Source organism: Xyrauchen texanus, chromosome 1, assembly GCF_025860055.1.
Source record: "Xyrauchen texanus isolate HMW12.3.18 chromosome 1, RBS_HiC_50CHRs, whole genome shotgun sequence".
Taxonomy (NCBI): domain Eukaryota; kingdom Metazoa; phylum Chordata; class Actinopteri; order Cypriniformes; family Catostomidae; genus Xyrauchen; species Xyrauchen texanus.
This window is the reverse complement of record NC_068276.1, coordinates 51,844,118-51,869,544: the sequence shown is the minus strand read 5'-3', so window position 1 is coordinate 51,869,544 and position 25,427 is coordinate 51,844,118. Positions and strand designations below refer to the sequence as shown.

General features: G+C 40.9%; 1 protein-coding gene across 1 annotated transcript; it reads left to right on the top strand.

Moving 5' to 3' along the window:
• Positions 1–105: 105 nt before the first annotated feature.
• Positions 106–25,409, top strand: LOC127644285 (ethanolamine-phosphate phospho-lyase-like). Its single transcript, XM_052127406.1, has 13 exons — positions 106–292; positions 1,639–1,757; positions 2,256–2,415; positions 4,096–4,170; positions 4,789–4,882; positions 19,489–19,605; positions 20,656–20,738; positions 21,449–21,674; positions 21,828–21,982; positions 23,510–23,599; positions 24,886–25,016; positions 25,099–25,169; positions 25,261–25,409. Exons 1-13 carry the CDS (start codon positions 234–236, stop codon positions 25,363–25,365), a joined length of 1,485 nt encoding a protein of 494 aa, XP_051983366.1. The 5' UTR covers positions 106–233; the 3' UTR covers positions 25,366–25,409.
• Positions 25,410–25,427: the final 18 nt, after the last annotated feature.

Below are 25,427 nucleotides of genomic sequence, written 5' to 3'. Positions count from 1 at the left end.
CCACCAACCAAAGCCACCTCCCTCCTGCCTTTCATCTCTCTCTCTCTCACTCTCTCTCTATCTCTCTCTATCTATCTCTCTCTCTCTCTCACCCACACACACACGTGCACAAGTGCATTAATGGATTGGACAGCTCCCTCGCACACACTTCTACACTGCCATACATTTCTTCCTAGCTTCAAAAAGTAACGCATTCAAAACCGTCACATCTGTGAACACGGACAGGCACAGAAATGGCAACGGAAACTTTCGACAAGCAGAAGACTATCGATCTTCGTAAGAAACATGTTGGGTAAGGAATTGCTACCTCTATTATGCACGGGTGTTCGACATCTGTCTGAGCTATTATGACAGCTGTTAAGTGGCTAAATTTAGCACAATCTTAAAATGTATCGTGCATATGCACTGCTTCTGGAAAACAGACCCTAAAAGCAAAGCAACATGACACTGAATACGATATCAGACGGCACACTTATACTGAATGATTCATTGAGGATATTTGAGAGGAACATGAGGTAGCCTAAATTTGCACAGAAAGTCCAAGTTACTTAAGAAACTATATATAGTTCTTTACTAATTTGAATAAAATGCCAGTGGTTGAAGGAGGTCTACACCTGTATATGTTTGTCATATGTGAGTTTACATATATATATATATATATACACACACTGCTCAGTCACAACATTAAAACCACCTGCCTAATATTGTGTAGGTCCCCCCGTTTCATTCTCTGTTGACCTCTCTCATCAACAAGGTGTTTCTGTCCACAGAACTTCCGCTCACTGGATGTTTTTTGTTTTTGGCACCATTCGGAGTAAATTCTAGAGACTGATGTGCTTGAAAATCCCAGGAGATCAGCAATTACAGAAACACTCAAACCAGTTGGTGCTTGGTGTTGGTACCAGATTAGCTGGTTTGAGAATTTCTGTAACTTCTGGGATTTTCACACAGAACAGTCTCTAGAATTTACTCAGAATAGTGCCAAAAACAAAAAACATCCAGTGAGCGGAAGTTCTGTGAATGGAAACACCTTGTTGACGAGAGAGGTCAACAGAGAATGGCTAGACTTGTTCGAACTGACAAAGTCTACGGTAACTCAGCTAACCACTCTGTACAATTGTGATGAGAAGAATATAATCTCATAATGCTATTCTGATATACGGTCTGGTGCTCTTTTGGCGGACCTCCACAATATTAGGCAGGTGGTTTTAATGTTGTGGCTAATCGGTGTATATATATATATATATATATATATATATATATATATATAAAATTTCAATTAAACATATATATATATATATATATATATATATATATATATATATATATATATATATATATATATATATATATATATATACATACATACATTTAGAAGAAATGTATAATCTTGGCTAATCTTGGTAATCTCTTGGTTTACCCACTTTCAATTCACAATGAATGCACTTTAATTTATTTTTGTATTATTTATATTGTATTTCATATTTGTATTTATATTATATAAATAAAATATTATATAATATAATAATTGTAAATATATTTTATTATATTTTTATTAGCCTATTTTGTGAAACTGCACTTTTTGCTTGTATCTTTTTAAATATGTTTTATTCTCTTTGCTCTTCCCCACATTTGTAGTCCCTCCTGCAAAGTATTCTTCAATCATGACCCTATCAAGATTGTCCGGGCAAGAGGCCAGTACATGTACAATGAGAAAGACGAAAGATACCTAGACTGTATAAATAACGTAGCTCATGGTATGTACTGAAGTTAGTGAGTCGGTCTGAATCTGATTTTTTAAATCCAGTGAACTCATATCTTTATTCCATACAATGAAAATGTCCTTGCTGTTTTGATTTTGATAGATTCATTCTAAACAATGACTTTGTCTGGAAAAAAAAAACAATGGCAAAAAAATATGGTTTTTTTGGTATTTTTAATGTATTGTATTTTCTATTACTCTATGAGTCACTCTAATCTATGTGCAGTTTTAGAGTTTTATGATTAAAAAATTACTTAAGAGGCCAGTGCCATTGCAGATATTTTCAGACTCATGCCTTAATTCAAAACTCTGTTAATCTCTTTATATTCTTTATAAGAAAAAAATCCTGAATAGGCCATTTTTAAATCTGATTTACTCTGATTTACTTATTATGTAATAATCAGAATAAACTCACATCACATAGAATTATCTGTGCTGGCATATATTGCTCCTTGAAGGAATTTTTCAGCTGCTGTTTCTGCTTGTTTTGCAGTGGGCCATTGCCATCCAGATGTGGTCAAAGCAGGAGCAGAGCAAATGGAACTTCTCAACACCAACTCTCGCTTCCTGCATGACAATCTGGTCTTGTTTGCTCAGCGTCTCCAAGCCACCCTTCCTGAAAAGCTCTCTGTCTGCTACTTTGTCAACTCAGGGTAGGTCTATGAGCTCATTCTCTAACAGCGGCCAAATACCATCTGTTTGTGCCATGAGAAAGTGGTGGTTCAACATCATGAAAATTCATCACCCAGTTGACCACATAGGAAGTTACAGCATTTCTGAAAAACAGAAGGGCCATATATTTTGCATGCTTTTTCTGTTTCTTCAGGTCAGTGGTTCTTAAACTGTGGCGCTCTTACAATCAGTGTTATTCATAGTTCCTCCAGATGGAAATTCAAATACAAAAAAATCTTGGCATTTTATTTACATCGACTCTGTACACCACCCTTTTATTCTACATATTTAAAAAAAAAAAAAAAAAAAAACCTGGCAATTGATGGAAAGGGCAAGACTTCGTTTAATTTTCCTTCAAAGCAATCGTGCTTGATTACCTTAAGGCAAGCTTTAAAAGTGGCCTTCTTTTTTTTGTCCTCAATTTTGGAATGCCCAATTCCCACTACTTACTAGGTATTTCGTGGTGATGCGGTTACTCACCTCAAACCGGGTGGCGGAGGACAAGTCTCAGTTGCCTCCGTTCTGAGACAGTCAATCTGCGCATCTTATCACGTGGCTCGCTGTGCATGACACCGCAGAGACTAACAGCATGTGGAGGCTCATGCTACCTTCCGCGATCCATGCACAACTTACCATGCACCCCACTGAGAGCGAAAACTACTAATCGCAAACACGTGGAGGTTACCCCATGTGACTCTACCCTCCCTAGCAACCGGGCCAATTTGGTTGCTTAGGAGACCTGGCTGGAGTCACTCAGCACACCCTGGATTCAAACTCACGACTCCAGGGGTCGTAGTCAGCGTCAATACTCACTGAGCTACCCAGGCCCCTAAAAGTGGTCTGCTTTTGAATTTTGAGCATGGTACCGATAATGTATCTAGTCTGGCAGAGGAGTTCCAAGCACTTTTAGGCAGAGTGGAGAAAACCCATTTCCAAAATGGATTTAGAAATGGATTTGTATAATTAAATAGAGAAAATAATACTGGGTTGGGACAACAAAGGGTAAGTAAATGATGCATGTAAATGAAAAAAAATGTCATCAACTTTAAGAATAGTACGAGATAACAAAATTGTAAAAAACTGCACAAGTTGGTCTGTAAAAAATATTACTTTTACTCTCATGAGAAAAATAAACAAACCGACGAACTATGTTATTAAGATTTTTCTGGATTTTTACCTCTCACCCAAGTATATAAAACTAACCATAAAGTCTAAATAAAACGAAAAAATAAATGTTTCAAACCTGTGAAGTGAAGAGGGTACATATGCAGCTTGTACCACTATAAAAGTTGAATTACAGGAACATCAAGCTGAAATATGCTGAAGTCGAGACAGAAGACAAAGGCCAGTAGTATTTAGATTTCACTGAACTTTATAAGTGCTTAGCCTGCATGGGTTTGTTAGAATTGATAAATAAATCATTTTTGACTGTCAGTTTCAGCATCGGTAGCCAATTACTGCTTAGAGTTCTCTAAATAACACTTTAATAGGTGCTGTAATTACTGATATACTGTGTGACTAGACAGCTTTTATGATGGATGGCTTGGTAGCGCTCAGAGAGAGTAGACATCTTTTCCGAGTTGAAAGCTGCAATTTGAAAGTCAAGTCTGCACGATGTATGGTGACTCAGCAGTGATGAATTTTTCTCTTTTGACTTCTAGGTCAGAGGCGAATGATCTGGCCCTGAGGTTGGCTTGGCAGTACACTGGCCACAAAGACATCATCACACTGGATAAGTAAGTCAACAGCACACCGTCTATGTCTCTTCTTCCTCTACACCTGGACATAAACAGTAACCAGGTTCTTAGAAGCGTGAAGTTCACAGCTTAAATATTAACTATATGTATCTGGACTCATCTGGACTTACGGTGGAGGATATTCATATTATTTGGCTTATGGGTGTACATTCTGCTTTGCAAAGACAAAATGTATTGACTACACATTTTGAATCTAAAATGAGTGTAATCGGGTCTCTTAGAATATTTTATATTTCCATTAGGATAGACAATCAAAAAACTTTGAAGACATTTTTGTCTCAGTTTCAGTGTTACTGTTGTTATTGCATTTTGCCTTTGAAATGCTGCATCTACCTTGGTATATAAATGCAATGCTGTGCAAAAAGAATGCATGATTTTGTCTTGCTATGAATGAAGGCCCGTCCTCTTCAGCCATGTTGCGTCTGATTTATTACACTGTTTGCTAACTTTTAGTCTGATAGTTTGAGCCACTTTTCACACACAGTTCAAGATAAGATAAATGAAGCCCTCTTAAACTCCCTGGAATCTGTTATTTGTGATTGGATGACTTTGTACCATTGTTTCGTGTGGGATTTTCATTCAGTGTTTCTCTTGCAGTGCCTACCATGGTCATGTGTCATCGCTCATTGATATCAGTCCATATAAGTTTCATCAGATGGCCGGTGCAAAGCAGAGCCAACATGTGCACGTGGTGAGCGGTGCAACGTGAGCATGCACACATTTGCTCAGACACTACTCTTGAAATGAAAATAGTTCAAAAGGTGGTGAAGCCTTCAATCTGTAGCCTCTTTCTACTAAAAAGTTGTTAACTTTGAAGTGTGTACTTCTAATGCTGACTAATCGAACATGTAGCATTTTATTACTTCCTATGCGTAGGTTGCATAGCCTAAATTAAGAAGGAATTACTAGAGGGGGGAAAAATGCTGTGTTGAATCCATGACATTTTTAATTTTTTAATTAATTGTTTATGCTGTCATACTTAAATTACTTTAAAGACTAATATTTATTTAAATACAACAATACTAGAATATTGTGGGTGGTTGACAGGGCGTTGCTACGTGGTTGCTAACCACTAGGGTAGATGCAACATTGTTGTTACGTCGCATAGCCAAATGTAGGGCAAACTACTCACTGAAGATTCATACTTAGGTTTAAGGTTATTTTAAATCCATCATCCATAATGAACAATAGTAATACTTGCCTTTTTTAAATATTATATTTAATTGTAATGCGTCTTGCACAGTAACTATAATATACAGACTCCAATGATTGACATCCCTGGAAATGTGGAGTGTTTGTTCTAAGGAACTCTGTCTGAATGTGGTGATCAGCCACTATTGTGTTACGGGTTAAGGAGCCAAATCAGCATACGTTACCACTTAGCATGCATTTTTTATGGAAAGTGTCTGTAAAAATCCTCCCTCCCTCTTTGTATGCCTTTAATGTCAAACTTAAAGTTTAAAGTGGACAACAGCACTATCCAGTGGGCTTGTGACTTGAATGTAATCCTGGCTATGGAACTGAAATACCTCTCCACAAATAGTGATATGACTGCCTATAAAAGTACCTTGTTTACAGTCTGCATGTTGTCAAGGGGTTGAGTGGAGGCTCATCTTACTGTCCTTGCTCTAGCCTAATATTGAATTGCCTGTAGTGTACAGTTTAGTAAGCTTGAGAAAATAAGTTAGATCCAAGCTTCAAGTTAGATCAGGCCTATTACATTCAATTCAGTTCAATTCAATTTTATTTGTATAGCGCCTTTCACAACACACATCGTTTCAAAGCAGCTTCACAGAACATCAGCATTAACAGACGACAAAAACTGCAACGTCCATAAAGTCGATTAATCATCATTGTGTAATTTAGACAAAATTTGATTTTAATGGTTTAAAAATAATTAAATGATAATTATATTAACTCTTTCCCTTCCAAACACGGAATTTTCCGGGTTTCATGAAAAAAAAAGCTTCCCGCCAAACACGGAATTTTCCTGGTATCCGTGTTTTAGGTGGAATACGGTAAGAAAGACCATGACGCATGTTTTGAAAGAGTACGCAACTCTTTGATCAAAGAAACAGACTGCGATCGTCTTAAACGTAAAGTGGAGTTTTGAGAATGTAGCTCAAAATGTAGATAGAAATGCCTTTTTCTCAGCTTTTTGTCCGAAATGTTGTTTTTGACAAAGCCTACCTTTAATGCCTTAATGGCATTAAAAATAACAAATGAAGATAAAATAAAATCGTTTTTTATTTGCCTAAAAGCAGAGGCTCAGATCTTTATTTTGATATATAGCATCTTCATATATTCATGGAATTAAATATTCTATGGGCCATTAAAGTTTTATGAAAATCGTCAAAAACCCTGGCGGTGGCTGGCAACTTTTTTTTTAAAACGCTGGCGGGAAAGAGTTAATAACCCCAGTGAGCAAGCCGTAGGCTGACTGTGGCAAGGAACACAAAACTCCATAAGATGTAGATTAATGGAGAAAAATAACCTTGGGAGAAACCAGACTCACTGTGGGGGCCAGTTCCCTCTGGCTAACATTATGAATGTAATGTAAATATTAATTATGTATAGGTAAAATCATGTTTTAAAATTATTAAACTAAGTGTTAAGGTGTCAGTGAGTAAAAATCGATTATGTTTGAACTGTAAGATTAATGACCAAAGTCTTTGAAGTCCATCTAGATTAATTGTAGAGGTTCACATAGATGCAAGTGTCCCTGTCAATTGGCCGACGAAGGCTTTTGTGGGCAATAGTTAGTCTATGCATTCCATTTCACGATCGTAGTCCATCAATCGACCGCATTTAGTCATCATCATTCAGCGACATGTAGCAGTGGAGTCCAACATGAAGCAGGAATGGTGCTGGATCCAGCCGGTTCTGGTGACCTCAGGATAGGAGTCCCGAGGTTGAGACAGGGAAACAAATAAAAAGATGTAAGCGTAGATGCCATTCAATTTATTGCAGAGTTTGAGATCATGCTCAATGTTTCTAGTTCCGGCAGACTCAACTAAAGCAGCCTAAGTGTGGGATAAATTAGGTGTATGCCTGGCTAAATAGATGAGTCTTTAGTCTAGACTTAAACTGAGAGAGTGTGTCTGCATCTCGAACAGTGTTTGGGAGATTATTCCATAGTTTAGGAGCCAAATATGAAAAGGATCTTCCTCCTTTTGTGGATTTTGATATTCTAGGAACTATTAATAGGCCAGAATTTTGCGATCTTAATGAACGTGTTGGAATATAGCGTGTTAGAAGATCACTTAAGTACTGCGGAGCTAGACCATTCAAAGCTTTGTACGTAGATAACAGAATTTTAAAATCAATACTGAAATTTAACAGGTAGCCAATGTAGCGATGATAAAATGGGGCTAATATGATCATATTTCTTGGTTCTCGTCAGCACTCTGGCTGCTGCATTTTGAACCAATTGAAGTTTATTTATTGATCTTGCTGGACATCCTCCCAGTAATGCATTACAATAATCTAGTCTTGAGGTCATGAACGCATGAATTAGTTTTTCGGCATCAGCAACCGAGAGCATTTGCCTTAATTTAGCAATATTTCTTAGGTGGAAGAATGCTGTTCTACAAACATTTGTAATTTGATTTTCAAAGGACAGATTTGTATCAAATATAACACCTAAGTTCTTTGCTGTTGAAGATGATGTAACGGTACATCCATCTAGAGTCAAATTATATTTTAGTGGCTTATTTTTAGAGCTTTTTGGTCCAATAATTAGAACCTCTGTTTTGTCAGAATTGAGTAGAAGGAAATTTCTGGCCATCCAATCTTTTATTTCATTGATACACTCTGTTAATTTTGATAATTGTGAAATCTCATCAGGTTTTGAAGAAATATAAAGTTGTGTATCGTCAGCATAGCAGTGGAAACTTATTCCACGATTCCTGATAATATCTCCCAGGGGAAGCATATACATGGAGAAAAGCAGAGGCCCTAAAACTGATCCCTGTGGCACTCCATATTTTACTTTTGTTTGGTTTGACAATTCCTCATTTACATAGACAAAGTGGTAACGGTCTGCTAAATATGACCTAAACCATGCTAATGCCACTCCACAAATTCCAACATAATTCTCCAGCCTATTCAAGAGAATGTCGTGATCTATCGTGTCGAATGCAGCACTAAGATCTAAAAGCACTAGAAGAGAAATGCTGCCGCGATCAGATGATAAGAGCAAGTCATTTGTAACTCTGATAAGTGCAGTCTCTGTACTGTGATGAGGCCTAAATCCAGATTGAAATTCTTCATATATACTATTTTTCTGTAGAAATGAACATATTTGGGAGGATACTACCCTTTCTAGTATTTTTGACATAAACGGGAGATTTGAAATCGGTCTATAATTAGCAAGTTCTCCAGAATCAAGTTGTGGCTTCTTAATTAGCGGTTTGATAATTGCCATTTTAAAGTTTCTTGGGACATGTCCTAAGCATAGCGAGGAGTTAATGATATTAAGAAGAGGTTCTGATATTACAGGAGATACCTCTTTTAAGAGCTTAGTTGGTATTGGATCTAACAAACAAGTTGTGGCTTTTGATGTTTCGATAAGTTTTGTTAGCTCTTCATGACCTATGATAGCGAAGGATTGAAGATGCACATGAGGGAAATTAGTCGACTCTGATTTCTGAGGTGCTATGACAGATGATTGCATAATTCCAATTTTATTTCTGATTATTTCAATTTTATCTGTAAAGAAATTCATGAAGTCATTACTCTTGAGGTGTGACGTAATATCTGGTTCGGTTGAGGCTTTATTCCTAACCAATTTAGCCACAGTACTGAATAAACATCTAGGATTGTTGTGGTTATTTTCTATGAGTTTACTAAAATATGCTGACCTGGCAGCTTTTAGTGCGTGTTTGTAGCTACAGATACTATCCTTCCATGCACCCTGAAATACTTCTAATTTTGTATTTTTCCACATGCGCTCCATTTTCCGAGCTGCTCTCTTGAGAGCATGAGTGTGATCATTGTACCATGGTGCAGGGCTTATTTTTTATTTTTTATTTTTTTAATCGAAGTGGGGCTGACAACATCAAGGGTGCTAGAGAAGACTGCATTTAAATTTTTTGTTATTTCATCAAGTTCTTCTGGGCTTTGCGGTTTATTGAGTATATGAGATAGATCTGGAAGAGTATTAGTGAAGCTATCTTTAGTGGTCGAAAGAATAGTTCTACCTAAACGATAGCGTGGTGTAGATTGAGTAACAGTAGCTGATCGCAGCATACAAGAGACGAGGCAATGATCCGAGATGTCATCGCTCTGCTGCAGAATTTCTATATTATCAACATCAACTCCATATGAAAGAATTAAATCTAGCGTATGATTATGGCGATGAGTTGGTCCTGTTACATTTTGTCTGACTCCGAGAGAGTTGAGAATATCGATAAATGCTAATCCCAATGTATCATTTTCATTATCTATGTGAATGTTGAAGTCACCAACAATTAAGGCTCTATCTACAGTAACTACAAGATCTGATAGAAAATTAGAAAATTCACTAAGGAAATCTGAATAAGGCCCGGGTGATCTATACACTGTAGCAAGGGTAAAGGACGACAGAGATTTTTTATTTATATTTGTATTTGACGGTGTCACATTAAGCATTATTAGTTCAAAAGACTTACATTTATATCCTGTCCTCTGAGTAACACCAAAAACTTCACTGTAAATTGTAGCAACACCTCCTCCTCGGCCCTTCAGACGAGGCTCATGTTTATAACAATAACCTGGGGAGTAGATTCATTTAAACTAATATATTCATCCGGTTTAAGCCAGGTTTCAGTCAAACAGAGCGCATCCAATCTATGATCTGTAATCATTTCATTGACAATTAGTGCTTTGGTAGCAAGAGATCTAATGTTTATTAGCCCTATTTTTATATGATGTTTATTTTTAATTTGTTTGTTTTGTTCAAGTTTGACCTTAATCAAATTTTTTCTAAATGATTTAGTGAGGGTATTGTGTTTGGTAGTTCGGGAACAGACACAGTCTCTATGAGATATCTAGGTGATACTGTCTCTATGTGTTGTAGTTTATGTGACCTGTGTGACGCCTCATGGCAGCTAGCAGACGTTCGGATTAACCAGTTTGTCTGCTTCCTGACCTGGGCCCCAGTTAGTCAATTAATATCATTAAGTCTATGAGCCAAATTACTAGAGAGGAGAGCGGCACCTTCCCTGGAGGGATGGAGTCCGTCTCTCTTTAGCAGGTCAGGTCTACCCCAAAAACTTTTCCAATTGTCTATAAATCCTATTTTATTCTGCAGACACCACTCAGACATCCAGCCATTCAGTGACACTAATCTACTATAAACCTCGTCACCACGTCGAGCAGGGAGGGGACCAGAGCATATTACAGTGTCTGACATCGTTTTTGCAAATTTGCACACCTCTTTAACATTATCTTTAGTGATCTCCGACTGGCGAAGCCGGACATCGTTAGTGCCGACATGGATAACAATTTTAGAAAATCTCCGTTTAGCATTAGCCAGCACTTGTAAATTTGATTTGATGTCAGACGCTCTGGCCCCCGAAATGCAATTAACAATAGTGGCTGGAGTCTCTATTTCCACGTTCCTTACAATAGAATCACCGATAACAAGGGCTCTTTCAATATGATTCTCAGTGGGTGTATCACTGAGTGGGGAGAATTTATTGGAAACCCTAACAGGAACGGGAGAGTGGTGTCTCTTTGCTGAACGAGTATGCCGCCGAGACGTCACCCAAATGCCCTGCTGCAGGGGCTCTATAGCCGGAACCAAAGTGTGTGTCTTGCTCTCTGTCCATGTCCATAATTATAAAAGAAAACCCAGATACATACATTTTAATTATGTTATATTAATATAATTATTCATAAAAAAATGATTCTATTTCAGTCATAATAACGTCTCGGGTTATGACTATAACCCTTGTTCCCTGAGAAGGGAACGAGACACTGCGTCGTTGAAAACGACTCTTTGGGGAACGCTCCTTAGCGTGCGCCTCTGAATTATGAATGAAACTATTCCAATCTTGATTGGTGTTGCGTCATGACGTAACATGTGACGGCATAACCGGATGCATAAAAGTGACGCCGGTACACACACACATTAGCCTAGCGATGAAGCAAGCCGCTCTCAGGCATTGAGGGGCGTGGCAGGACGACGCAGTGTCTCGTTCCTTCTCAGGGAACAAGGGTTATAGTCATAACCCGAGACGCTCCTTCCGAGGGAACTCGCGACTGCGTCGTTGAAAACGACTCTTTGGGGAACGAATGCCCACTAGGCCACGCACTGAAAAAAGGCCTGCCCTAGAGTGAAACTGAACTCAGGCACTCAACTAGGACGAGAGCACACGCGCGCCAGGCGTACTAGGGAGGTGCAGACTATAAAACCTGATGAAAGTGTGCGGGTAGCCCAACCGGCTGCCTCACAGATCTCCTGGAGGGGCACTCCCGATAAGAGAGCCCTAGAGGACGCCATGCCTCTAGTTGAATGAGCCCTTATGGCCAAAGGTGAAGGCAAATTGCGCACCTGTAGGCCGAGATAATAGCCTGAACAATCCAATTACTAATGGTTTGTTTCAAGGCAGGGAGCCCCTTCTTAGGTGACCCAAAACACACTAACAGTTGGTCCGACCTCCTCCAAGAAGAGGACCTCTCGAGGTAAATGCCCAAAGCTCTGACAGGGCAGAGCAAATGGAGCCTCTCTTCTTCTGCCGACACATGAGGTGGAGGATGAAAAGCCTGCAGGACCATAGACCGTGCCGCGTTAGAAGGCACCTTAGGCACATAGCCAGGTCTCGGGTGCAGAATGGCTCTAACTCCGCCAGGGTCAAACTCCAAGCAAGCTGGTGTTACTGCCAGGGCTTGAAGATCTCCCACCCTCTTTAGAGAGGTAATAGCTAAGAGAAAAGCCATCTTGAACGTCAGGTCCTTGGGCGAAGCCAACTGAAGGGGTCCGAAGGGGGCCAGGGATAACCCTTCGAGAACCACCGCCAGGTCCCAGGCAGGAACCCTTGACCTGGTTGTCGGTCTCATCCTCCATGTACCACGGAGAAAACGAATGACCAGCTGGTGCCTCCCCAGAGGCCCATCACTCAGTGGTGCATGGAAATCCGAAATGGCAGCCACGTACACCTTAAGTGTGGAAGGGAGAGACCAGCAGAGAAACGATTTTGAAGAAACTCCAGAACTGAAGCCACCGGGCAGTTAACTGGATCTAATTCATGTTCTCTACACCAAGTGGAGAACACATTCCACTTGAGGCCATATAATCTCCTAGTAGACGGAGCCCTAGAGCCAAGTATGGTTTCAACCACCCCCGCTGATAGACCAGCATTTAGGTACTGAACCCCCTCAGGGGCCAGACCCACAGTTTCCACAGCTCTGGACGAGGGTGGAAAACTGTGCCCCCTGCCTGAGACAACAGATCCCTCCTCAGAGGAATCTGCCGTGGCGGAGCTATCAGGAGTGAAATTATGTCTGAGAACCATACTCGGGCCGGCCACATCGGGGCAACCAGAAGTAGACTGATGCCCTCTTGGCGGACCCTTTCCAGGACTCCCGGAGCAGAGCGATCGGGGAAATGCGTACAGGCGAGGCCTCGGCCAGGCCTGTACCATGGCATCCAACCCCAGTTGGGCTGGATGTGAGAGGAAGAACCAAAGTGGACAGTGGGACGTCCCTCGAGACGCGGATAGATCCACTTCCGATGGTCCAAATTTGTCCCCTATCGACTTCACCACCTCTGGATGAAGTCTCCATTCCCCGGCCTCAGCCCCTGCCTCGACAGGATGTCTGCTCCCTGATTCTGAACCCCCGGAACATACATTGCTCTGATAGACAGTATTTTCCCTTGGGACCAAAGAATTATCTGATGCGCCAGTCTGCACAGAGGGCTCGATCCGAGTCCCCCTTGTTGGTTCAGATAACCTACCACTGATGTATTGTCCGAACGTACTAGGACATGGTAACCTTAGATGTCTGGAAGGAAGCTCCTCAGAGCCCTGAACACAGCCAACATCTCTAGACAGTTTATGTGCCAAGAATGATGATGGTCCTGCCACAGACCCCTGGCAAAGCGGCCGTCCATGACCAGCGCCTCAGCCAGTGAGGGAGGCGTCTGTCGAAACGGTTTTCCGGCGACATGACGCTCCCAACACTGGCCCTAGGGACAGGAACCAAGGTTTCTTCCATATTAGCAGAGAACGAAGGCATCTGCGCGTTACTCTGATTATACGAAATGGATTCCCCTTGGGGAAAACCCCTTGGCTTTCAGCCACCACTGGAGGGGCCTCATGTGTAGAAGGCCCAAAGTAATGTTGGATGCCGCTGCCATGAGGCCCAGCAGTCTTTGAAACTGCTTTACAGTGATGGCCTGGCCTAGTTTTAACCCGGACACCATCGCCAGAACGGACTCGATACGTGCAGGAGACATGCGTGCCTGCATCGTAACCGAAGTCCCACACAACACCCAGAAACGTTGTGCACTGGGATGGTTGTAACACACTCTTTTTGTGTTGAGTCTCAACCCCAAACTTCGAATATGGCCAAGGATCGACATCTCGATGTCGAACCGGCATTTCTCGAGACTGGGCCAGAATGAGCCAGTCATCGATAAAATTCAGTATGCGGATGCCCTGAAGTCTCAGAGGAGCAGGAGCTGCATCCATACATTTGGTGAATGTGCGGGAGAGAGTGCTAGGCCGAACGGAAGAACCCGATATTGGTAAGCTTCAGCCCCAAAGCGTAACCTCAGGAACCTCCTGTGACATGGAAGGATGGGTACATGAAAATAGGCGTCTTTTAGATCTATCGTGACAAACCAGTCCTCGGATCTGATCTGACTCACGATGACAGGAATGGTAAGCATTTTGAACCTGAACCTCCTCAAAGGCCGGTTCAAAACTCTGAGATCTAAAATCGGCCTCAACCCCCATCCTTTTTGGAACTATAAAGTACCGGCTGTAAAGACCGGACTCCCTGTCTGAATGAGGAACACGTTCTATGGCCTCCTTCAGCAGCAGAGATTGCACTTCTTGTTCCATCACCTGAGCCTGCTCCGGAACCACTGTAGTCTGCACCACCCCAGAGAATTTGGGGGCGGTGCCCGAACTGCAGTCTGTACCCTGATTTTATTATATGTAGGACCCATGCAGATATGTTGGGAAGATGATTCCATGCCTCTACAAAATCTAAAAAAAAAGATTTTTAGCTGGAAATTGATGTGGCCCGAAGCGTCAGAGACGGCGGGAACCGACACCGATTTCCTGAGGACTCCGCTGCGAGAGCAACCTCGGTTGCTCTGCAGCGGAGGACAGCCCTCCGAGGTTCTACCACCTCGGTAGGACCTCTTTCCGAAGCTTCTACTAAGGGAACCAGCCTCTCGAGGCTGGCCTCGGGTGTTTTTCAAGCACTGTTCTCGACTTCCTGAAGCGAAAGACCGGCAGGATTTAGTCGATACGGTTTCTGTCACCACCATTGATGCTTGTTTTTTATTTTTTGACACGAACGGCACGGTGTGCGTTCGCTGGAAATTGATGTGGCCCGAAGCGTCAGAGACGGTGGGAACCGACACCGATTTCCTGAGGACTCCGCTGCGAGAGCAACCTCGGTTGCTCTGCAGCCCTCCGAGGTTCTACCACCTCGGTAGGACCTCTTTCCCGAAGCTTCAACTAAGGGAACCAGCCTCTCGAGGCTGGTCTCGGGTGTTTATCGAGCACTGTTCCCGACTTCCTGAAGCGGGAAACCGGCAGGATTTAGTCGATACGGTTCTTGTGACCACAATTGATGCTTGTTGTTTTTTTTTATTTTTTTTTTATTATTATTATTTATTTTATTTTTTTTTGACACGAACGGCACGGTGTGCGTTCGCTGGAAATTGATGTGGCCCGAAGCGTCAGAGACGGCGGGAAACCAACACCGATTGTGTGCGGCCATGTAAGCCCTACTTATTAAAGTAGATGTATCTCTGCAGGGCTTACTAGGCGGCGCCGGGGTTTTAGCCCATATCCCGTGCCCCCAAAACATCGTCTGTAATCAAACACTGGGGATGGAGATACGGGACGAATGCGGTTTACCCCACAATCTCGTTTTAGATATCTTTGTGGAGATCGGGGAAAAACGGCAAACCCCGGCGCTGAGGTTGTGATCTGTGCCGCAGGAAACGCACGTCTAATTTGCTTTCAACTTGCGTTCCCTGCTCATTTTGTGGCCAGCTGATATTCAGTCTGGCCACGGCACGCGTCACAACCTCAATCAGCTCCTCATAAGCTTGGCCAAAAACTGGCGTGCTTGGCTCACGGTCGTCCGCGATCGATGCTGAGCATATCCACTTCCTCGGAAGCAGTGAGCTCAAGCAACGGGACCTGATCATGGGCAGAAGAAGCCGCGACGCGGGCTTCTGCACCACTCACAGTAGGCTCGGGATCCTCAAACGAAGAATGAGAACGTGCCGCAGCAGTCTCATTCTCATCTGCAAAATCCGCTGCGAACCCCGCGATTTCAATCGCCGCGCTGCCTCAACAGACGCGGGACCAAAACCGTGGGGAACGCGAGCCTGACCGTGCTCATCAAAGCACGCCAACCGGAGCGCAGCACTCTCATGGGTAGTGCTTCACAACTTTCACAGGCAGATCCCTCGAGAGCTGCCTGTGCGTGCTGCGCTCCCAAACAGTTCACACATAAAGCGTGCGTGTCCCTACACGTAATGAAACGAGGGCAGGGGTGCACGCACTTCTTGAACTGTTCGGTGGCCATAATATTTTTAAATCAGACAAACAACACCAAATAAGACAAACAATTTCAACATAGAGCGCTTGCTGAAGAGCGAAAGCTGATTTGTGTGTGTACCGGCGTCACTTTTATGCATCCGGTTATGCCGTCACATGTTACGTCATGACGCAACACCAATCAAGATTGGAATAGTTTCATTCATAATTCAGAGGCGCACGCTAAGGAGCGTTCCCCAAAGAGTCGTTTTCAACGACGCAGTGCGAGTTCCCTCGGAAGGGAACTCTTGTGATAAATGTAAGGTTTTATAATGGATATGACAAGTTGGTAGGTTTGGTCTTCGCAGACTTGTTCTGCTTACGCTGCTGCTGCAGAGCAATTACAAAGACTTGTATGGAGCTAAAAGAGTCTCAATAAAGATAAATGCACACACTACATTCACATATGCACACACATGATTCATACATGCACACACAGGATTCATACATGCACACACAGGATATACAAATGCGCACAAAATTTAAAAAGCACAGAAGATTCACAAATGCATAAAAAAATCATAAATGCACACAACATTCATAAATACACACACAATTCAGAAATGCAAACAAAATTTACAAATGCACACAAGATTAAGAAATGCACAGGACAAGATTCAGAAATGTATTTCTGATGCACGCACAAATATATCTTGATTTACAAACTTTTTGCGGTCTGTGAACTTCACTGCATTTGTGTGTGAATTTTGAGACTCCCCTGACTTGGCTCGACACACAAATGCCTTTTTTTAAACAAGGAATGATCTGGAACCAATCAGATATCTCCCTTGTTTTAGCCAATCACGAGAAGGCACCCCACGTGGGGGATTGAGCCAATCACATGAACGCGTTCACACAGCGCGTGCATGTGGTGCGGGCGCGGGCGCGTTCACGGTCATTGTCACTCAGTTGAGACCTCAACATGGCTTCTGGCAACGACAGGGGAGCGGTAAGTATAACTTAACGTGTTTAGCTAGTTATAGCCCTGTTATGAGATGTTGTTTAATTGTTAATGTTAACCGGTTTATTTGTGCAACTATCAACATAAGCTAGCGAGCTGAGCTAGCGAACTACGCTAGCGCGTCTGCATGCTAATAGGGTCAGGCTAACGTTAGTATCTTTCCATAAAGTTGAAATTCTTGTGAATTAAGTGACTGTTTGACAGGGTCTGTCGCCCCAAGCCGAGGTAGCAGCTCGGGCTTTTGTGCAGTTATTGGCCCGGAGCTGTCCTCGGCTCCAAACGCACCGAGAGAGAGTACAGCAGCAGTCAGGGCTGGAGGCAGTGCTCCTCTGCCGGTTAGCGATGGTAGGGTGAGACAGGCTATGAGAAGGTGATCCATTTAACTTAGTATTTCTACATTTGCTAGTAAAGTATAAAGAGAGACCATAGTCCCTCATCTAACTATTCTTATTGCCCTCTGTCTGGTAGGGTTGGGAATCTGAACTCAAAAACTAATTTTATTTTGGGGGGTGTTCCATGCAGGTGCTGAACTTGTCCCAAACTTTATTTCAAATAGCTTAATTGGCATGAATGTTTAGGTGAAGAATGCTGCTAAAGCAGAAATTCACATACAAATTTACATTTGGTGCTTAAGAAAAGTCCTCCAAATTTTTTCCCACATCAGGCAGTTCCCGAGTATGTTTAATACTGATCACCTCATCGTGTTTCAAGTGGTCTGTATACTTAACATCCTCTTCCCAAGGCCAGCATGGGCAAGTTCTAGCTCTTCTGAGCCCTTTGGTGTTAACTGACTGGGTTCCGAAAGGACATAAATATGAAAGTCTGTCCTTTTCACAATGCAAGGGGCAGGGGTCGAGAATCGTCGTTTTCCTCTTGGCTGATCAGTATTAAACATACTTGGGAACTGCCTGATGTGGGAAAGACAAAAAGATTTGTAGGGAAACCAGATATTTTTGTGTTTCGTTTAATTTAAATAATAAATAATTAAAATAATTTAAATAATTTAAATAATGTCTCAATAACAGTATAAAATACACTAATGCTATTCATTACTGTTCTAGACACCAATATTAAATGTGTCAGAATAATATTATTCACTGTCAGTAAAGTAAACATGTGTCACTTAATAAACAATACATAACCGGCAGAGGAGCACTGCCTCCAGCCCTGACTGCTGCTGTACTCTCTCTCGGTGCGTTTGGAACCGAGGACAGCTCCCGGGCCAATAACTGCACAAAAGCCCGAGCTGCTACCTCGGCTTGGGGCGACAGACCCTGTCAAACAGTCACTTAATTCACAAGAATTTCAACTTTATGGAAAGATACTAACGTTAGCCTGACCCTATTAGCATGCAGACGCGCTAGCGTAGTTCGCTAGCTCAGCTCGCTAGCTTATGTTGATAGTTGCACAAATAAACCGGTTAACATTAACAATTAAACAACATCTCATAACAGGGCTATAACTAGCTAAACACGTTAAGTTATACTTACCGCTCCCCTGTCGTTGCCAGAAGCCATGTTGAGGTCTCAACTGAGTGACAATGACCGTGAACGCGCCCGCGCCCACACCACATGCACGCGCTGTGTGAACGCGTTCATGTGATTGGCTCAATCCCCCACGTGGGGTGCGTTCTCGTGATTGGCTAAAACAAGGGAGATATCTGATTGGTTCCAGATCATTCCTTGTTTAAAAAAAGGCATTTGTGTGTCGAGCCAAGTCAGGGGAGTCTCAAAATTCACACACAAATGCAGTGAAGTTCACAGACCGCAAAAAGTTTGTAAATCAAGATATATTTGTGCGTGCATCAGAAATACATTTCTGAATCTTGTCCTGTGCATTTCTTAATCTTGTGTGCATTTGTAAATTTTGTTTGCATTTCTGAATTGTGTGTGTATTTATGAATGTTGTGTGCATTTATGATTTTTTTATGCATTTGTGAATCTTCTGTGCTTTTTAAATTTTGTGCGTGCATTTGTGAATTTTGTGCGCATTTGTGTATCCTGTGTGTGCATGTATGAATCCTGTGTGTGCATGTATGAATCATGTGTGTGCATATGTGAATGTAGTGTGTGCATTTATCTTTAATGAGACTCTTTTAGCTCCATAGACTTGCTACTGCTAGAACATACACAAACATGATGTGTTGAGCATGTAAGATATGCTGCTAATGCCACACAATTAGAAATACATGCTGCTTCAAGCATGCAAGACATGCTGCTGCTGCAGCTGCACAACTACACAAGTGCTGCTTAAGAGGAGGAGTGTATCCAAGAGAAAACTCTCGTGATAAAACAGGCTTGCCTGCAAACAACTGAGGCAATTTAAATGTTACATGACAAAAGATTCACACACCCCAGGTCACTAAGCGACCTGATTGGCTAACAGATTACATGTCAAAGACCCCTTCAGCTTGGACCATGAACTGAACTTCGGATCATGTATTAATTATTAATAAATACCTTTTTTTCTAAAAAGTGTACACTTACAGACTGTAATAAATTAAGCCAGTGCAGGCAAGAGATTTACTTTGACTAATTGTTGATAAATGTGACAATTCCTTAGGCACTCAGTCCTGACATATATAGAGGCAAATACCGTGAAGACCACCCAGACCCTGCCAACGCATATGCTGATAATGTCAAAGATATAATTGATAAGGCCCATGAAAAGGGACATACGGTGAGTGAAAGTCCATCCAAGTTTTCCAACATCAACAAAAATCAGCATGCTTTGCAATCTGTACCTTTTAACTTTGATCCATTACTGAAGACCTTCATCTTAAACCAGATTATAATTGTAAAATACATATTTTGTGTTGGCTGTCATTTGGGTTAATTTATTAATATAAATCAATTGACAAAATTCTGCCTTGTTGGGATACTTCACCCAAAAAAGACAAATAAGTCACTATTAATTCACACTCATGTTTTTCCAAACCTAAATGACTTTCTTTTTTTGATGGAGGAGATAATAGTCAGAATGACAACCTCAGCCGCAAAAAAGATGCATCGATAGTGAATGATGACTGAGGCTGTCAGTCCTTAACATTCTGCCTAACATCTCCCTTTGTGTTTCATGACATGTAAGTCATACAGGTTTGGAACAGCATGAGGGTGAGTAAATGATGACAAAATGTAGATTTTAGTTTTTGGGTGAACTATCCTTTTAAAGTTTTTGAAATTATCTTTCCACTGGTTTCCTTTGTGATATCTTAAGTTCTCCATCATTAACTGATTTCTTCCTTATACTCTTCTTCTCCCTCCCCACATTTCTTCTACTCTCCTCCTGCTGCTGTTTTCCTTCTCTCCAGGTTGATCAAAGATGGGGATATTTGTGCAGAGAGTTCTTGCTTCCTCAAGGCTCACTGATTTACAGATATGCATGTGGGTCATCAAAAACCCTCTTAACCCTCTGTTGCAGGACAATGAGGGCTCATTAAGCACTCCAATTTCAGAAGTGAGACTCTGACTTTCAACAATGGATCCAAGTTTGACATGAAATCTGTGAAGAAGGTTAAATTAATTGCTGTTTTGTTAAAATTACATGACTCTGTCTCTTGACCTTCTCCTGAGCGTCATGTTTCTTTGTCAACAAGCTGTGCTTCTTTCACCTCTCTTCATCTAGTCATAGTCAGCTTAAGCAGCATTTAAAAAGGATGCTTCTACCAGTGGGACCTTGCACATATTACCACTAGGGTACAGGGGTCTCATGTGATCTTTTCTTGTGTAGATTGCTGCTTTTATCGCTGAGTCGCTGCAGAGTTGCGGAGGGCAGGTCATTCCTCCCATGGGCTACTTCCAGAAAGTGGCACAGTATGTACCACCAAGTCCAACCAGTTACAGTATGCTTGACTGGCTCCAAATTAATAATTTTGGATACATAATTGCTGCTTTTCTGTATCACTAAGTGATAAGTGATCACTGAGTGACAGTTCATCTAAAATACTTTGTTGCTTATTTATTTTGCCTTTGTCTTTCATCTTATCTATGTTTACTTATAATATTTCAGGTTCAATACAAGTTAAGCTCAATCGACTGCATTAGTGGTGATTTGTTAGTTTTGGCTCTTTTCTTCTAAATTTAGGTTAAAGTGAGGCACTTACAATGGAAGTGAACAGGCCAATTTTTGGAGGGTTTAAGGCAGAAATGTGAAGCTTATAACTTTATAAAAGCACTAACATTAATTATTCTGTTAAAACTTGTGTATTATTTGAGCTGTAAAGGTGTTTACATTTGGAATTTAATTATATACAGAAAAGGTTAGTAAGCGATTTTATCACACTAAAATCATGTTAATAATCATATTGTTTTCATTTTGTGGCTATACTTTTAGAAACTGTGAGTATTTGAATGTTTGTGGATTGGCCCCATTCACTTCCATTGTGTGCCTCGCTGGATCCCAGATATTTCCTTTTTGTTTTTAAAGAAAAGGTGGGACACCTTATGTCCCTGTTCACATTTGAACATACTGAATGCATGTATTCCAATTTGTATGTGCGCATCACAATCCCTCTCTACTACAGGCATGTGAGAAAAGCAGGAGGCATTTGCATTGCTGATGAGGTCCAGGTGGGCTTTGGCAGGGTAGGTACCCACTTCTGGGCCTTCCAACTGCAGGGAGAAGATTTTGTACCAGATATTGTCACAATGGGCAAACCTATTGGAAATGGCCATCCAATGTCATGTGTGATCACCACCAGAGAGGTTGCAGAAGGCTTCATGTCATCTGGAATGGAATATTTCAACACAGTAAGGACAACACTTTTACAATATTTGCATTGCTTACATTGATGTGAATAGCAGACATACTCCACACAGTACATTTTCTTATGAATGACTGCAAAAAACAGCTCACTGCTGTATCTGTGGCATCTGAACAATGTCTGTCTTTGTGTCCTCCAGTTTGGTGGTAACCCAGTATCTTGTGCAATTGGACTGGCTGTGCTGGATGTAATTGAGAAGGAAGATCTGCAAGGCAATGCCCTCCGTGTTGGAGGCTACCTGACTCAGCTTTTGGATAATCTAAAGGAAAGACACCCCTTGGTGGGTGACGTGAGGTTGGTTAAAAGAATCTGTCATAAAAATCAGTAATCGATTATACACAGTCACATCATAATCCTGTTTTTAAAGAATAAGTTCACTTAAAAATAAAGATTCTTTCATAAATTACTCACTCTTATGTCTTTCCAAACCTGACTATTGTTCATATGCAGAACACAAAAGTTGATTATCATGATAATAAAAGCAACTGTGAATGAGTTTCTTTCATAGTGCTCATGAACATGCAATGGACGTCAAGATTTTCACTGCATAATGACTTAAAATATGTTTCTCACCCAAATATTTTGTATGCCTTCAGAAGACTTGAAATATGACTAACATGACTACTTTCATGATACTTTTGGGTCCTTTTTAAGCTTTAAAGCGAGACACTATCCACTGTTATTGTATTAGAAAGATGGCCTGTGATATTCATTAAAACATCTCCTATTTTCTGGCACATCCTTTTTTTAGGGCTGTTAGTGGATTAAAATATTACAAGTGCATTCGCATTTCTACATATGACAGTGTTTCACTCCTAGGTGATATTTCACTTGTTGAGCATTGAGGAAAATACATTTTCACCATACAAAAATGGCTAATTACTGTTGTTAAAGGCGCACTCTGTAATTTTTTACTCATATAATTTTAACTCTTAAAGATGTGAATTGTAATTTTAAAACATATGTATAAAATCATAACCACTGACATTAAAATGACGACTCCAGTCATATCAGGAACTTTATAAAAGCTGTTTTATTCTGCATGGAGAGGGTCCGCACATGGGGCTGCCATGTTAGAATCACATGACCAGCTGAATTCTACTCGCATAATCACAGTAACCATCCTGTTATTGGACACTTTCACTCATTGATTATAGTACTCATGGCTGACTGTGAGTACTACATTTCTACAATGGCATCTGAAACTGAAAACTATTGTGTTTGAATTATGCTGCATCCAAGCCGCTAGGTGTCAGTGTAAGTCCAAAATGACATATAGACAAAAGTTAATGAGTGCACCTTTACTTGTCCCACCTGGGTTTGATTTATAAATTAATTATCTGTATAGAATGTTATCTTCCATTTAATGTGAAATGCTCGCTCCTTTAGGAACTTGTGTGTTTGGATAAGTGTATCAACACTTCTAACAAAAGCTTGTTCAGCCACTCCAATCAGTTCCAATCTGCTGCAAATGTTCAGATCAGATTTTAGAATAGAATAGAATAAAATGGAATGTCTAATTGGCATTTAAAGCCAATAGATCATCTTAAGCATATTAATTGCATTTATTAATGCATTAACCTTGATAACCCTAGTCTCTTTATTTCTGTAGCCAAAAATACTGCAGTTTTGTTTGAGATTATTGGAATTCTGTTTTCTGTTGCAAGTCTTGTGTAATTCATTTTCCTGAGGTTGTTTTTGACAGCTGTTGACTCGGGCGGTAATAGTGCTTATGAAACTGTCTGGAAGTGTAAAATAGATAGCTAGGGGGTGCATAACTACATGTCATAAAGTCCAAAATGTTGTTATTTTGTTTTCAAGGGGTCATGGCCTTTTTGTTGGGGTGGAGCTGGTGAGAGACAGGCAAAAGAGAACACCTGCCACAGCTGAAGCTCAGGATGTTATTTACAGGTGAGAACTTGAGTTACTCTGTAAAAGCGAAACAGCAGCTTTCAAATGGTTGAACATGTACCATACCATTTTTCAATATCTGCATTTTACTATGTGTGTAATACAACTTTCTTAAAGGCATAGTTCAATTAAAAATGTTCTCATTATTTACTCATCCTCATATAGGGTTGAAATGATTAGTCGATGTTATCCACAAAGTCGACAATAAAAAATGATCATTGTCGAATAGTCATTTGATCTCATTTAACGTAACATGAGATCACATTAAACTCTAATGATGAGAGCAGCACTGCAGTTCACGCCTGACTGAGGAGAGGAAGAATTACACAGATCACAGTCCAGATGCACTCCAAACTTTCCAAACAACTTCAGGTGATGAAGAGCACAAAGTATGAGGGAATTATAATGCAAAAACACAAAATAAGTAAATACAGAGGCAATCTCATTGTGGAATAAGTGGAGCTGGAGCAAAACTTGCATCTTTAAAGGAAACACCCTGGCGTTACATCTTTAATGCATTTATATTTAATGAGTTATAGCATTAGTTAAAAAAATAACTACAAACTCCGATACTGGCATTTCTCTGTGAGGACAGCACCTCTTCTGTGAGTTACGTAAATGTCCCAATCTAAGGGGGGAGACTCATCCCTCGAGCGTGCAAGCTTAATGCAGCTAGATTATAACGTGATGGCTAGTGAATTATTGAATCATAATATATGTCACTGTGCTTTTCTTATCATGAATAAAAATGGCAATATGCAGCTTTATAAATAAGAGATAGTTTAAGTTGTGAGTTAAAGATAGATAGATTGAAGTGAAAGGTGAAAGAGGGTAGCACAGCCAGTAAAGATGCTGACTACCACACCTGGAGTCGTGAGTTTTGAATCCAGGGCATGCTGAGTGACTCCAGTTAGACTTCCTAAGAAACCACTTGGCCCGGTTGCTAGGGTGGGTAGAGTCACGCTGGGTTAACCTTCTCGTGGTCACCATCTCCGCGGTAACGTGCTCAACAAGCCACGTGATAAGATACGCGGATTGACGGTCTCTACGCCACCAAAAGGATTTATAGTGCATTGGGAATTGGGCATTCCAAATTGGGGAGAAAAAAAAAAAAGAAAGAAAAGAAAAAAAAAAGGTTATTTTGTCCTCCTTATTGTAAGCATGTTTAATACTAATTTTATGTCAGGGCACAAGCTTAATAGTTGGTTAAGAGCTAATGAATAATCGTTGCAATAAACGTGACATGTCAGATCAGAATGGAGCCTAAAAAAAATATATTTTTACAGATTGAAAGAGCAGCGGATTCTGCTAAGTGCTGATGGCCCACACCGCAACGTTCTGAAGTTCAAGCCTCCCATGTGCTTTTCCAGAGAGGATGCTGAACTTGCAGTTGAGAAGATTGACCAAATTCTGGCAGGTACTTCTTGCAAATGAAACCTGGTTTAATGATGTCTGTTTACACTCCTCATTATAATTCATGATTAATGTTTTATTCTAAGACTTAGAGAAGGCACTGGGCCTCCACATGCCTGAAGTAACAATCTCTGAGAATGGACACAGTACGAGAAAGGTAAATTTACAGATTATGTAAGAATTATACATAAATTACACAGTTTTTAATTACAGAAATAAACTCTTGTGTCGTTTATTTTTGTTCTAAGGAACCCATTGAAGAAAATGGCCACATTCATCCTTCAAACGTCAGTAGTCACAAGCACAGCACATTTCCACATAGCACAAAATCCAATAATAGACTAAGAACCTAATGCACTACCAAAGGAAACAGCAGAGGATTCACCTGAGACAACAGCTTTTAATTACAGACAAT

What these genes read in the sequence shown, in the direction of transcription:
- LOC127644285 (XM_052127406.1), top strand. Translation starts at nt 234, where the DNA reads ATGGCAACGGAAACTTTCGACAAGCAGAAGACTATCGATCTTCGTAAG. An exon ending in CCCTTGGTGGGTGACGTGAG is followed by an intron (nt 21,983 to 23,509) that starts GTTGGTTAAAAG and finishes TTTGTTTTCAAG; the next exon opens with GGGTCATGGCCTTTTTGTTG. An exon ending in GCTCAGGATGTTATTTACAG is followed by an intron (nt 23,600 to 24,885) that starts GTGAGAACTTGA and finishes ATATTTTTACAG; the next exon opens with ATTGAAAGAGCAGCGGATTC.